Source organism: Chlamydomonas reinhardtii (genome assembly GCF_000002595.2).
Source record: "Chlamydomonas reinhardtii strain CC-503 cw92 mt+ unplaced genomic scaffold scaffold_32, whole genome shotgun sequence".
In the NCBI taxonomy this organism is placed as follows: domain Eukaryota; kingdom Viridiplantae; phylum Chlorophyta; class Chlorophyceae; order Chlamydomonadales; family Chlamydomonadaceae; genus Chlamydomonas; species Chlamydomonas reinhardtii.
Genome location: NW_025061545.1, coordinates 20,113 through 33,675, shown reverse-complemented (window position 1 = coordinate 33,675; position 13,563 = coordinate 20,113). Strand labels below are relative to the sequence as shown.

At 60.9% G+C, this 13,563-nt stretch overlaps 3 protein-coding genes across 3 annotated transcripts; 1 reads left to right on the top strand and 2 right to left on the bottom strand.

The window, feature by feature from the left end:
• Positions 1-78: 78 nt before the first annotated feature.
• CHLRE_32g758747v5 (uncharacterized protein) lies at positions 79-1,020 on the bottom strand. Its single transcript, XM_043073015.1, has one exon. It carries the CDS (start codon positions 755-757, stop codon positions 215-217), a length of 543 nt encoding a protein of 180 aa, XP_042914061.1. The 5' UTR covers positions 758-1,020; the 3' UTR covers positions 79-214.
• Positions 1,021-1,075: 55 nt separating this feature from the next.
• Positions 1,076-5,590, bottom strand: CHLRE_32g758697v5 (uncharacterized protein). The gene is made up of 5 exons (XM_043073014.1): positions 5,139-5,590; positions 4,410-4,661; positions 3,964-4,110; positions 3,187-3,824; positions 1,076-2,731 (listed from the first exon to the last, which is right to left on the bottom strand). The coding sequence occupies exons 1-5, from the start codon at positions 5,155-5,157 to the stop codon at positions 2,723-2,725; spliced, it is 1,065 nt and encodes a 354-aa protein (XP_042914060.1). The 5' UTR covers positions 5,158-5,590; the 3' UTR covers positions 1,076-2,722.
• Positions 5,591-11,000: 5,410 nt separating this feature from the next.
• Positions 11,001-13,546, top strand: CHLRE_32g758647v5 (uncharacterized protein). Its single transcript, XM_043073013.1, has one exon. It carries the CDS (start codon positions 11,069-11,071, stop codon positions 11,396-11,398), a length of 330 nt encoding a protein of 109 aa, XP_042914059.1. The 5' UTR covers positions 11,001-11,068; the 3' UTR covers positions 11,399-13,546.
• Positions 13,547-13,563: the final 17 nt, after the last annotated feature.

Sequence of the window (13,563 nt, the reverse complement as noted above, 5' to 3'; positions counted from 1 at the left end):
TGGCGCCGACGCCACGCTCCAGCTCGTCAAGCTCGTCACGGTCGCGGTCGGTGCCGGCCGCGGCGCCGCCGCGCAGGATCCGGGCGAGAGTGGAGCATGCAACCTGCGATGATGGGTAACAGCGCCTGCTTTCAGTGCTGAATGAGACTCTTGTGATGCGCTTTCAGTGCAAGCCACTGCGATCCAATGCAAGCCGAGCCGAACCCGGACCCATTCACACGCCCACCTCGTGCTCCGTGACCGTGACACCGGCCCTGTAGAAGCAGCGCCGACAGCATTCGCAGACGTGGTTGCACACCTCCTCGAACTTACGCCGGATTGCTGGGCCACGCTCAGTGCTGGCTGTGAAGCGTTGTCTTGCCCGTCGTTGCTGCCGCGCGCCCGTTTCCGCTGCACGCTGCTCCTCGTCCATGCCCGCCCGCCGTGCCGCCTCCGCGGCGGCGTGTGCAGCGAGGTGCTGCTGCCGCTGCTCAGCAGCCATCACCGCCACGCGCGCCGCCTCCGCAGCGGCGTGTGCAGCGAGGTGCTGCTGCCGCTGCTCAGCAGCCATCGCCGCCACGCGCGCCGCCTCCGCAGCGGCGTGTGCAGCGAGGTGCTGCTGCCGCTGCTCAGCGGTCATTGCCGCCACGCGCGCCGCCTCCGCCGCGGCGTGTGCAGCGAGGTGCTGCTGCCGCTGCTCAGCGGTCATTGCCGCCACGCGCGCCGCCTCCGCAGCGGCGTGTGCAGCTAGGTGCTGGTGCCGCTGCTCAGCGGTCATTGCCGCCACGCGCGCCGCCTCCGCCGCGGCGTGTGCGAGTTAGAATTTTACCACCTATGCCGGTACACATCATGATTATGACACCAAAAAATAACCCGATGTTTGTGGAGGAGAGCAGGCTTTCTTATGGGGCAGTGGGGAGGCACAGGCGTAGAGGGTGTCGATCGAGGGGAGAGGATGTGTGCGGGGAGGCATAGCCATGTCCGGACATGTCGTTTTGCGCACGCGGCGAACAAGAAGAAGAGCGTGCAGTGCTTTGCAAGTTCGTTCATGTAAATGTACGCTACTCGAATGTCGGCCCGGAATACTTGAGGCGTAAATATACGCCGGTTACAGCCAATTGTACGTTTCCCTGGCAATGGATATGCAGCTGTATTCCAGAGCGCTCTCTACAGCAGTTCTTATTATGAAGCAGCAATAGATATCGCAGCGCGCCCCCTGCCACAAAGGCAAGACATGTATTCGTCTCCATGAATGAATGAATTGCTCCGCTCGCAGCTGCGTATAGCCTCGAAAGCGTACGCTATGAGCTATGTCTATTATTGCAGTGCCAGCGCATGTAGAGGCTGGAGTAACTGTGGTCGCCGCGAGCGCTCCCAAGCATGCTCGGAGCCGGTTATTCCGGCTCCACCCTGCCCCGCTGGCTGTTTGGGCGCGCAGGACCAGGAAAACTATTGCTTTTAAGATACATTTAAGTTGCAGTCAGTCACTGATGCGTTCAGGATGCACAAGGACGGCAACAGTGGGTACTGCTTGCCCCGAGCATGCTCGGAGCCGGTTATTCCGGCTCCGCCCAGGCCGCCGGACAGGCCAGTCTCCTAGTCTCCGCCCAGCTTCGAGCCATGCTGCTTTATCCTAGAAGCAAACTTGCAGCAACCTTCAGAGCCGCTGCTGGGGCGCGCGGACGGTAAAGGAGCGTGGATGCGCGTGGCAACAAATTGAAAGCCTGGTCGCCGCACAGGAGAGCATCTGGCACTGGCTGCAACAGATGTACCTTCGCTTAAAACACACAGTTGCACTCATGAGGTCCCAGGGAGTGTTTGGTGGAAGAAGGAAATCAAGGCGAGGATGGCGTTGACCGCGCTGTTGCGCGTCCACCCGCACCCTTTGTCGGCCAAGGCACTGTTCCTCCTTATCAACTGTCTGGGAATGGCTGACAACGTTTATCCAAGCGCGCGCAGACGGCTAGAATTCAACATGGCATTGATGCAGGCTGCCTCATTCGACGCCTATCCTGTGACACCTTCCCGAAGCGTTGCCTTCGCTTAGTTGAAATTAATGCGCGTAGAATGTTACAACAAAAATACACACAGAACCTTGATGAGTGGAAGACAGCGTAAAAGTAGGCTTGGGGCGCTTAAACAACAACTAAAGGCTGCCCCTGGCCGTCCGTCAGGTTCAACAAATGACGCTGTCAGCAATAGCATTAGAACAATTGATGATGGGCGCATCGTTTCGCTGGCGACAGTGCGGACAGGAGCGCCACCGTTGTCTGCGGTCACACTAGCTCAGCCTCTGTCCGTTGAGCTATCTGGCGACAAGTACGATGTCAACTATGGCGGGGACGCGGCATCAGGACGCGATGTCTGCTTCGACGCTGGCGACGAGCCGGAAACCTTACATGAAAGCTTGCAGGCGCCAGTCACAGGCACAGTCTCAGCTACGATCTCGGTTATGGACGACCAGGATCCTTTTGCGGTATTCGGTTGCTGCGACATCTCCGGATGTCCCCACCCTCCCCAGTCTGGTGGCGTCGCAAGCCTGACGACTTTCCTGGCGCAGATTTTCCCTGACAGCGCGCTGAAACCTGTGGCAACTACACGCCAGAAATCCGTCTACTGCCTCCCAGCCGACCACAAAATGAAGCAATTCGTCCTCACTACCTTCCAAACTATTACCTTTGCCGACGGCGTAAATTCGCTGGCACTGCAATAATAGACATAGCTCATAGCGTACGCTCCGAGGCTATAGCAGCTGCGAGGGGAGCAATGCAAGCATTCATGGAGACGAATACATGTCTTGCCTGTGTGGCAGGGGGCGCGCTGCGATATTGCTGCTTCATAATAAGGATTGCTGTGGAGAGCGCTCTGGAATACAGCTGCATATCCATTGCCAGGGAAACGTACGATTGGCTGTAACCGGCGTATATTTACGCCCTGATTTACGCCTCAAGTATTCCGGGCCGACATTCGAGTAGCGTACATTTACACGAACGAACTTGCATTCAGCACTTCTTCTTGTTCGCTCTTGTACGCCTCCCCTCAACATCCCCTCCCCTCGACACCCTCTCCATGCTATCCTCCTTCGCCGCACACACGCCTGTGCCTCCCCACTGCCCCATAAGAAAGCCTGCTCTCCTCCACAAACATCGGGTTATTTTTTGGTGTCATAATCATGATGTGTACCGGCATAGGTGGCCAGTCGCTTACTGCGTGTGCAGCGAGGTGCTGCTGCCGCTGCTCAGCAGTCATCGCCGCTACGCGCGCCGCCTCCGCAGCGGCGTGTGCAGCTAGGTGCTGCTGCCGCTGCTCAGCGGTCATTGCCGCCACGCGCGCCGCCTCCGCAGCGGCGTGTGCAGCTAGGTGCTGCTGCCGCTGCTCCTCGTCCATGCCCGCCCGCCGTGCCGCCTCCGCGGCGGCGTGTGCAGCGAGGTGCTGCTGCCGCTGCTCAGTAATCATCGCCGCTACGCGCGCTGCCTCCGCAGCGGCGTGTGCAGCTAGGTGCTGCTGCCGCTGCTCAGCGGTCATTGCCGCCACGCGCGCCGCCTCCGCCGCGGCGTGCGCAGAGAGGTGCTGCTGCCGCTGATCAGGTTCCATGCCCTGCCGCCGCTGGCGCCGCCGTGCGGCTTGCCGCTGTTGCTCATCCGTGCCAAAGCTGCGGCGGCGCTTGTGCGGCTGCTCCACGGCCTCCGCGTCTGCATCCGCCGGCTGGGGAGCGCTGGCCCTGCCGTACCCACGCGCGCGCCCGCGGCCGCGCCCACGCGGCCTGCCCCTGCCCCTGCCACGTCCACGTCCACGCTGTACTGGGGGCTCCGGCGGTTGCGGCGGGAGCACAAAACCAGCGTCAGCTGCATCCGGGGGTGTTGCAGTGATGGCAGCTGGCGCCAGCGGCACTGTAGGCAGGGAGGAAGCTCTCTGAATGGTCACCGCCTGCAACAAACTGTTTTGCACATGCGCACACATCCCCTCGACGCCACTCACACTGACCTTCGATCGGGCCGCCAGCTGCAGTCGGTGCAGCTACAGCGCCACCGGCAGCCAGAATGGCAGCTCCCGCGACGCCCGCAAACGCGAAGGCAAGGAAGCCAGCGCCCACCAGCTGATGTGGGTCAGGAGCCACCTGGAATCCGCCACCTGGAAGGGGAGAGGGAGGCGACAGGCCACGTCAGGAGAGCGCTACAACGCCGCAGCCACGGCCCAATCAAGGGCCCAATAATCCTTGCAAACTGCAATGTGCTGTACCGCACAGATGGTCACACAACTCATGGGCCCCAACGTTGGCTCCTGACTTCACCTTGTGGGATGTTGCGGCCACCTAGCGGATGTGGGTCAGGGTTGGCAGGGCCGGCAGGCGGTGCCATCATTCCTGTTGTGCCAGCAACGGTTTGGGTAAGCTTGCTGGTTAACGCCCTGCACGTGCTTCAGCATCGCACCTTGCGTCCCAATGCACCGCCGCCGGTGTAGCAGAGCGTCACGTCCAGGGCAGACACCAGCAGCTGTTGCAGCCCGAGGTCTGGCAGCAGTTGCCGCAGCGCCGGCGGTGCCCGACACCACCAAACCATCCTCCAGGTGCTCCGGCGCGAGCCCATGCTGCTGTCCGCTGCTCCCAGCGGCGTTGTCGGTGTCGGTGACGCCCTGACGCCCCTTGAAGGCTGGGGGTGGCGGTGACGGCCCCGCGGCCGCGCCTGCGGGCGGCGACAGGAGGACAGTAGGTTCTCGGGTGTCCTGGCCTCACGCGCCCTTCTCGCTTATGCTCACCTTGTGCGCGTGCTGCCACCGCTCTCGGCACAGCAGCGGTGTGTTGTTGTTCAGCAACGGGCCAGTATTGATCGAGTGAAGGGTCATCGTGCACAAGGGCTGATAGACCTTGCCCCGCGCCGCGGCCACGGCCGCGGCGGCCGCGGCCGCCGCGACTGCCGCGCCGTGCAGGGCTGTCAGGCATTATTTAAGTTGTGGGACACATTTAGTTCACAGCTTGGCAAGTCGTTCACGTTCAGCACTGCTGGGCGCCTTGCTTTGGGCTTCCTCGCTCCCGCCCTCGGGGTTTCCCGCCTCCCCCTCCATGCACACAGGATTCCCCGCCCATTCCCCGCCCATTCCCCGCCCATCCCCAACCATCCCCGCCACACTTCACGCTCCAGACACCAGACCCCGGCCCTTACCGCGCAGCCGCGACTCCATGCCGCTCGCGTGTCGCGCACCGCGGACGGGAAGGGTCTGCCTATCGCCACGTCACGGTTGTCGTTGTTCAATACCGCCATTTCAGCTGGCAGCCGCAGCCACCGCCACGACAGCTCGGCGAGGAAGCTGTTGCCATTACGACTCAGTGAACGGCCGAAGCGGCAGTTCATTCCATCCTCGTCGTTGTTACTGGCGGATACTACATGAGCAAAGGCAGAACGGAGTCGTCTTCGCGCGGAACCTGCACCGAAATGGCCTTGAGGCATGTTATGTTTAAGCATTCTTGTGTCTCCCAAGCTTGGATGCGGTCGGTATAGTTTTGTGCGGAAGAAACTATCAAGCCTGCACTCTCGCTCGCAAGACGAAAGTCAAGATGTCCATGGACTCGCGAGGTCGCTTCTCGCTCCGGCCGAATTTGCCCTGCCGCCTATTTTTATACAATAGGGAATAGCAATTTATAATACGTGGCGCTCGCGGTTTGTGCCAGTTTGGCACTTTTTGTCGACGCAGGCAGGCACGCAGGCAGGCAGGCAGGCAGGCAGGCAGGCACGGACAGGGGCAATCCTGGGGGGCTTCGCCCCCCCCTGGATCGCTTCGCTCGGGGGGCTCAGCCCAAAAACGCACCCCCCGGACGGCAGCCCAGTTTTCACCACGGGCAATAGCTCGTAGAACTAGCCAGGCGGATAGAGCGCTATCGAATTGTGGGGGGTAGGTCGGGTCAGCATCCTTGTACGAGTTATTGCTCATAGTGAAAAGGCCCGCGGAAGAAGGGGCTCCCGTAGACCCCATCCAGCCGCCTGGTGGTACCCGCGTGAGGGCGGGCCAATGTGCGGGGGCGGGGCAGGGCGGAGCGGAGCGGGGTACGTGCTTGAAAAACGCTCCCGTGCTGACCTTGGGTGGCAAGAAGGCCATCAAGGCCACAGGGCGGGAGCGGCATGAAACGCCCCCCCCATGCAGGGTGAAAAAGATTTGGCATGTCCGGAGGGGCGCATCCTCGCCGCGTGGGGCTGCATACGGTCCCTGAAGCTTGAGGTCCGGTCCCCGAACCTAGGCATAGTGGGCCCCTGGATGCCGTGTGCGAGCGCGTGGTTGGGGCCCTTCTCGCCAGCGGCCGCGGCCTACCCCTGCAAGATGCAAGCCCTGTAAGGCCATGAAGGATGCTATGGCTGCCAAGGTCGCTGCAGACCGTAGACGAGGCAGCAGTGCGGGCGCCGCTGTTGTGTCATTCTGCTGGTTCAGAGAAATGAAAGCTAGGATGAATGCAAATTCTGCCAGCCATTAGTGTCTCCGCCACCGGTCACACCACTGTGGCTGCACCGGCGCCCCCGCAGGCTGTCCGTGTAGCGCGCTCGAGGACTGTTACCCGAGACTTGCGTAGTCCGTGTTGGCAGCTCAGCTGACCTCCCCTGCAGCTGACGGTTATATGTGGTCGGTAGGCTAGAGTGACGTTGCTATGCGCGCCTAGACTTGGCTACAACCGCGCCTGGACCTCTTGTACATCGTTCAGAACAGTGTTACAGCCCGGACACCCAGGCGTGTCTTGCTGACACTCAGTCGTGGCTAAGGCTCAAACGCCTCCACAGTGCACTCAGCAGTCGTGGCGCTATTGACGTGCGTTGCAGAACTAATACGGTACGTACGTAGACCAGAGCGGAAGGCGGAGTGGGCTTGCGCTACAGGAAAGGCCGGGTAGACCCACATCTACACTGGTCTGGATATGCCCCGCTGCACAGCGCCACACGGTGGGGTGGGGTGGGGTGGGGAGGGATGTGCGATGGGACAGTGTTCAGGCAGGTTGGTGAAGTCCCGTAGGGTGCAGCTGATTCCCAGACCCCAGTAGATGGCAAACAATTTGCAATGGCAGGGCAGGAGTGCGCGGCTGGTCGAACGCCGGAATTACTGTACCGACAAGTTGCTGGCTGGCTGGAAGTTTGCTGACGCGCATTCCTCAGTTGTTCTCTGTCCTCTGTTTGCTGACGCGGCGGGGCAAGGCGGGGCGGGGCAGGGCAGGACGAATCCTCTGACCAGTTGCGTTCGGGTAGCGAGATCGATTTTGCAAGCGCCACGTTGCTAGATGCCGTTTGAGAGCACAGGAGCAGAAGCACTCCCAGGCGCCGCGTTACTAGATGCTATTTGGGAGCACAGGAGCAGAAGCACCCCCATTCGGGAACCAAACTAGCTGCATATATAAGTGTTGCAGGCGTTATAAGGGCCCTCCAGCCCGGGCCTCGATTTCTACAAGGACAGGAATGCACGTTGTGCTCAACACCTTGTAACCACACACAACGGAATCAAAGTACGGGGGCAGGGCGGGGCGGGGCAGGGCGGGACAGGACAGAAATAGAAATAGAAATAGATACACCCTGCCGTAGGCAAGTGGTGTGAATTAAGGGAGTGGGGGGAGATGAGGAGGTGGGCCAGGCCCGCCTCCTGTACGCCCCCACTACCGAGCATTAGGCGGCGGGCGTGCAGGCTAGGCCTGCACCCTGCCGGGATGCTACGTCCCGCCGGGGTTGCCAGGTGGCAGTCCCCGTTCGAGGCGCCGTCTGGTCAGGACTATATGATTGAGGGTGGCGACTGCGTGGTCGTGTAGGGTGTCGCAGCACTGCCTGGCTTTGTGGGAGGTGACGCCCAGGGAGGTGAGGAGGGGGTGGAGGTCCTTGTGGATTGTTCCTGCAAACCCTAGGCTGATGGCGCTCTGTGGAGTATATTGCACTTTCCATCCCGCTTCCCGCAGGTCGGCTGCGAGGGCTTGGTGCTGTTGTGCTTTTTCGTGTTGCTTGGCGGCGTGGTTCGTGTCGGCTGTGTATCCGGCTTCAATGATGTGGATGGTGTCATGTTCGCTGGGAAGCACGACAAAGTCTGGGTTTAGGGCTGCGGCGAGGGAGATTGAAGGAATTAGTAGTATGTCGGGGCGGTAGTGTAGGTGGCGTCCTGCTGGTTTGCCCTCCTGGTCGGGAAGCAGCCATGGCGGCAGACGGTTGTCAGCTGCGTAGTCTGGCAGATCGTCTTTAGACGTGGCGTCCATTACCATGTAGCAGCCGCCGCAGTCACCGCGGGAGATGGCTCGTGCGATGGTCTGGACTGCAATGTTGTGTCTTTTAATGTACATTGCACGGAGTTGGGGGTTGTGGCAGCCTCCCAGTATGTGGCCGCCGGAGTCGGGTCCGCGGCAGAGTGGGCATGGGGCGGGGTTATCAGGGCCAGCGCGGGGGGCTCGGCGGCCTGTAACTGTGCGGCCAAAGCGGGCTGCGAGTTTGTTGTTCCACAGTTGCCCGTAGAGGTAGTCCATGCAGCGTTTGGCTTTGCGGTGCCGGCCTGATTGCAGGTTCATGGTTCGGGTGCTGGATTTAATATCCAGGTCTGGGATGGCGTTGGCGACGAAGCCAGTGTAGAGAGTTTCGCGGGTGTGGCCTTGGGCGATGTGCGGGGCCGCGAGCGTGGCGATGCCGCGGTTGAGGTCATGCGCGTAGTGTCCTTCGTTCTTGTCTCGTGGCGCCCCTTCCGCAGTCGGTTTTATAGTTTTACGTATCCAATAGTATTTACTGCGCGGGTCGTTATCGGATTCCTCGACCAGCCACTCGGCCCCGGGCATCCGTTCTCCCTTGGCGGTTTTCACCGCCGCCTGATCTGCGAGTTCATTGTGCGTAATCCCTGAGTGTGCTTTGACCTTAAGGAGGTTTGTCCGGCGGCCGGCGTGGGAGCGGCGTTTCAGGAGCGCGAGGATGTTATCCAGCAGCGCTTTGTGTTTGCTGAAGGTAAGGAGTTGGGGCTGGTTGATTGTTTTGCGGATGAGGAATAACGACGCAGCGGAGTCTGTGTAGACTGTGACTTCAGGGAGCGCTTGCACTTCGTCTAGCTTGAGCACTTGGTGTATGGCCGAGAGCTCGCATCGTGTTATGGTGTTGCAGCCGTGATGTCCAGGGTTGACGTCAATCTGATACGTTTGGGACGTGCGGGCATCGATCGCTGCGGCCCCCCACGCGCTGGGCTGGCCAAGGGCGTCTTTCTGCACTGAGCCATCGGTGTAGAAGCCTTCACAGGGGTTGAGGCGTAGGGGTTGGGTGGCCGCGAACGGGGCCAGGGTGGCTGGCGTGGCCGGTACGGGAGGGGGTGTTACCCGGGGGGCTGCCGGGCGGGTGCGGGTCATCCGGCGGACCTGTTTGGTCACCCACCGTGTGTGGGCCCAGGTGAGTTGGGGCTGCGGTTCGATGGGCATGCCTGAGAGGTATAGAGACGTGCCTAGGGCGTCGCGTATGGACTGGGCAAGTCGAGCTCCGGGTGTATTGCTGACCAGCACCAGGTCGTGTTTCAAGGTGAGGCCTGCGTCGTTGGGGTGTAGGCAGAGAAGGGCGTGCGTTGCTGTGGCGGAGATGCTGCCAAGGAGGGTGACTCTGGGGTGGGCGAGGTATCTTGTGTATGGCGCGTTGCGTTGCGTGGGGAGGAGGATCAGCGTGGCGTTGGTTGGCGGGTGGGGGGTGTTCGTAAGGGTTTCGGTGTGTTCGGCCCATGCCAGTGCCCATCGTACCGCGTGAGCTCCGTCTTCGGTGTTGGGTTCGGGGTAGGCGACAGCAATTCCATCCCATGGCTGGGAGTACGCGTCATAGTTGGCCCCAAAGAGCATGTCTTCTTCATACAGTGTGTAGTAGGTGGTGGCGGCTTCCGAGACGTTTAGGGGGGATGCGAAGAGCTCTGTTGTGCTGCCTATTGCTGTGTGCAGGGTTTGTGTCAGTCCGTCGCACAGAATGCGTTCCCCTTTTTCAGTGACAGGGTGGGATTTGGAGCCGCCCCCGGGTTTGTATCGGAGGAGCAGGCGGGCGATGGCCGCCGCAAAGCCTCTGCCCTGGTCGTATTTAGCGTGCGCTTCGGGCCAGGTCGTTTGTGCATGCTGGTAGCGTTGCCAGAGGAGGTTAAGCCGCTCTGCTCTGATGGTGCCTATGCACCGTCCGCGGGGGTCGTATACATGCGCCATGTGAGTGCTGTGTGCCGTGGAGCCAGGGTCGGGGAGGATACCGAGCTGGATGGTGTAGGTTTGTGTGGGGCAGATGTCCCGGCGGGGGTTACATGGCTCGACGTTGATGTCTACGTAGTGGCGCAGAGTGCGTTGCCCTCGTGCGGTGTCGTTGCTGGCATCTGTCCAGCGGCCCTGTCGCTGGTCAGGGTTTAGGTGTGTGTCGCTAGCGGGGGCCGGGGGGCGGGGGGCCGGGGGGACAGCAAGGCGGGCGTGCAGGGCGTCCAGGAGGTCCTGTTTGTTGTCTTGTGCCTCCAGGGTAGCGGCGGGTTCTTCCAGGTCTTCCCATTCCACCAGGACGCGAGGTTCATTACCCGGGGTAAGGAGCCAGGTAAGGCCGCCGGGTTTGGGGCGGTAGCGGTTCCGGGCGTAGAGGGTGAGGGAGCCGGGGGTGATGACGGTGGGTTCCCACTGGACTCGGTAGTGAGGCGAACCTTTGCTGGTGGTGCGGGCTATTACGTGCTGCACCCGCTCCTGGTGTCCATACAGGGTGTTGGTGGTGGTGAGGGCTTTGGTGCGGTAGGTTTCGCTGAAGTGCTTCCAGGTGTCGGACGTGGCGGCCAGGTACGCGTCTTGCTCCTCCTGGTTGAGCTTGTGTCGGTGTGTGAAAGTGGTTGGGGGCGTGGGGCCCAGAAGTAGGCGTCTGAGGTGTGCTTCGGGGTTGGGGGGCTTGGATCGGCCGATGAGGCTGGGGGCGATGTCGAGCAGGTCTGCGCAGTGTGCGTCGGTAAGTGGGTCAAGCGCGGGGTCCCAGTCGAACGCTTTCGGTGCGTCGGCTGGCGGGGCTCCCCGTCCTTCGGGTTCTCTGACCATTTTAATGCAGGCCCGCTTACGTTGCTGTGTGCCCGGCCGGCGTGTTTGTGCAGGTGTCTGGTTTTCGCCATCGCTGTGGGCGTCCTCATGTTCTGTCGCCGTGGCGGCGGTGGCGGTGGTGACAGCGGTGGTGGCGGCCGCGGCAGTTCCTCCGGCATGGGCGGTCGGTTCGGCGGCAGGGGCGCGCTGGCGAAGGAAGCGGTTAAGTGTGCCCCAGTCAACGGCGGTAGGTGCGGTGTGGGTCGTGTGGAGGCCGGTAAAGGTGTGCCCGTCTGGGAGAGTGCGTTGGGCAGCGGTAAGGGGAGCGGTGCTGTTGTGGGTTTTGGCTCGGGCTCGGGTTTCAGCGTGGAGTGCGAGAGTGAGACGGTTGAGGGCTATCCTGTGCCGCCTTTGGGCCCTCGGCCATGTGTTTCTTAAAGTGTTGGCATCGATGATGCAGGTGCGGTCCGGAGTGAGGAGCTCGCGGAAGTCGCTGGTGAGTTCAAGGAGGGGTTGAATCAATCGGAAGGGTAGGGCCTGTTCCGCGTCGGCGCCTGGCGGCGCGGTGCGTGTAAGGAGGGCCGACAGACCGTGGAGCGTGGTGTGGTATGCGCTGCCCTTTTGGGTCAGCTCCAGCCCCGCGTCTTTGATCAGCGAGAGTTGTCGTAGGTTGGTGTAAAAGCGGCACTGCGTGTGGAGTTGATCTGCAGGCACTCTCTGTGCCACACTGTGTTGCAGGTGGAGCATGGCGCGGGTGACGGCACCCAGTCTGCCCCCATCGTTTAAGGCCTGGACGAGGGCCTTGCCTGCGCGGCGGACATATAGCTCGCGGATGCTACCTACCCCCAGGCCAAGGGTGTGAGTGGGCTGGAGGATAGCGCGGGTGGGGAAGCCGCGTTTCAGGCCGTAGCACATTTTTGCAGTGCTTGCGATGAGCGCGTCGAGGCTGGCCACGTCGTGTGTGCTGTACGGCATGAATGGTAGGCTGTAGGCCACTGCTGGGTGGATGGTGAATTGTATCATCCGGAGTTTCTGGTCCGGTGTGGCGAGTGATGTGGCGATGCGTTGCCCTCGCTTCTTAATTTTTTCCCGGATGTACTGCACTTGTGCACTCCAGTCTAGGGTAGGGGTGATGTGGATGCCAAGGTATTTGTAGGATTCATGGGGGGGCTTGTATGGGATAGCGGTGCCATCTATGCAGATTTGGCCTTCAAGCATTCTGGCGAGCGCTGCCTGGTGGGGCTTGCTGCGGGGGCCACCGAGGGTGGGATCGGCGCGGGCGCGGCCGTGGAGTATGCCTTGTAGTTGGCATTTGGAGACGTTGACTTTGAGGCCGCCCCATGCTGCATATTTCTCAATTTTTTCAACTTGGATTCGTAGATTTGAGATTTGGGTTGTGGCTGTGACTAAGTCATCGGCGAAGGCGCCTGAGCTGAGGTTGTGTTTATCATTTTCGGCTTTGGTGAGACATCCGTATTGGTATCCGCGCCCGCCAACATGGAGCCACCGGAGCAACGGTTCGATAAAGATGATGAACAGTAGTGGTGACAGGACATCGCCCTGTACCGTGCCGCGTTGGATAGGGATAGGGGGTGTGGTTCCATGTTCAGTGCGCACGCTGGTGGCTGCCTTGCCGTATAGGTCCCGTACCACCTCAATCAGATCGGTGGGGTAGCCTAGGTCGTGCATGACAATGAGCAGTTTGTCGTGGTCGATCGTGTTGAATGCGGAGGTGAAATCAATGTACAGTAGGAAGAGGTCGCGTCCGGTGGTGGCGGCGTCTTCTATGGCGTGGAGCAGGTTTTGGACTTGCCGCTCGGTATTGCGGCCTCTGAGAAAGCCTTCTTGTGACTCCGTGAAGATGTGGGCTTGTTCGCTAAACAGGGCGGCATTCACAGTGATGAGGGAGGTATACAGCTTGTAGAGGGTGTTCGCCAGCGCGATGGGCCGCTTATTCTGTATCAGCAGGGGGTCTCCTTTTTTGGGTAAGAGGACGGTGTCGGACTGTGTCCAGTGTGTAGGGATGTGCGCTTTTACCCACATGAGAGTCATGAGTTGGTGTATGGCTGTTTGTAGGCTGGTGGGTATTGTCTGGAGTAGTTCGTTCGGTATTCCGTCGGGTCCCGGGGCCTTGCGGCGAGACAGGTGGTTGACGCAGCCAAAGAACGTGGTGCTGTCAGCAATACCTGGCAGTAAGGTGGCGGGCGCGTCGGTTGGCTTAGATAGGGCCGGCATTCGGTCGGGTGCGTCAGGCCGGCTCCAGGGGTACTGTTTCTCGCTGTCGGGTATGTTGTATTGTCCTGTGCGGGGGCCGTTGATGGGTAGGAGTTGGGCGGTGAAGTGCTGGTGGATGCTGTTTAGAATTTTTTCGGGCTTGGTGTGGACTTCTTTGGTGATGGGGTCAGTGAGGGCGGGCGTGCCACGTGGCTGGTCCGTCTCATCGAAGATCTTCTGGTGTGCGCGCCTTGGCTGTGTTGCAACCAGTCGTCGGAAGGCGCGGGCTGCACGTTTGGTATTGAGTTTTCTTGCTTCCTTTTTTGCGGTGCGAAGGAGGGTGCGTGCGTTGAGTAGCTGACTCCTGATGGCGGTGGGTGTGTCCTCGT

Coding starts and splice junctions, on each gene's coding strand:
- CHLRE_32g758747v5 (XM_043073015.1), bottom strand. CDS start 757: ATGACCGCTGAGCAGCGGCACCAGCACCTAGCTGCACACGCCGCTGCG.
- CHLRE_32g758697v5 (XM_043073014.1), bottom strand. Junction 4,111..4,409: donor GCGGTGCATTGGGACGCAAG/GTGCGATGCTGA, acceptor CTCCCCTTCCAG/GTGGCGGATTCCAGGTGGCT. Junction 3,825..3,963: donor AGCTGGCGGCCCGATCGAAG/GTCAGTGTGAGT, acceptor CCCCGGATGCAG/CTGACGCTGGTTTTGTGCTC.
- CHLRE_32g758647v5 (XM_043073013.1), top strand. CDS start 11,069: ATGTTCTGTCGCCGTGGCGGCGGTGGCGGTGGTGACAGCGGTGGTGGC.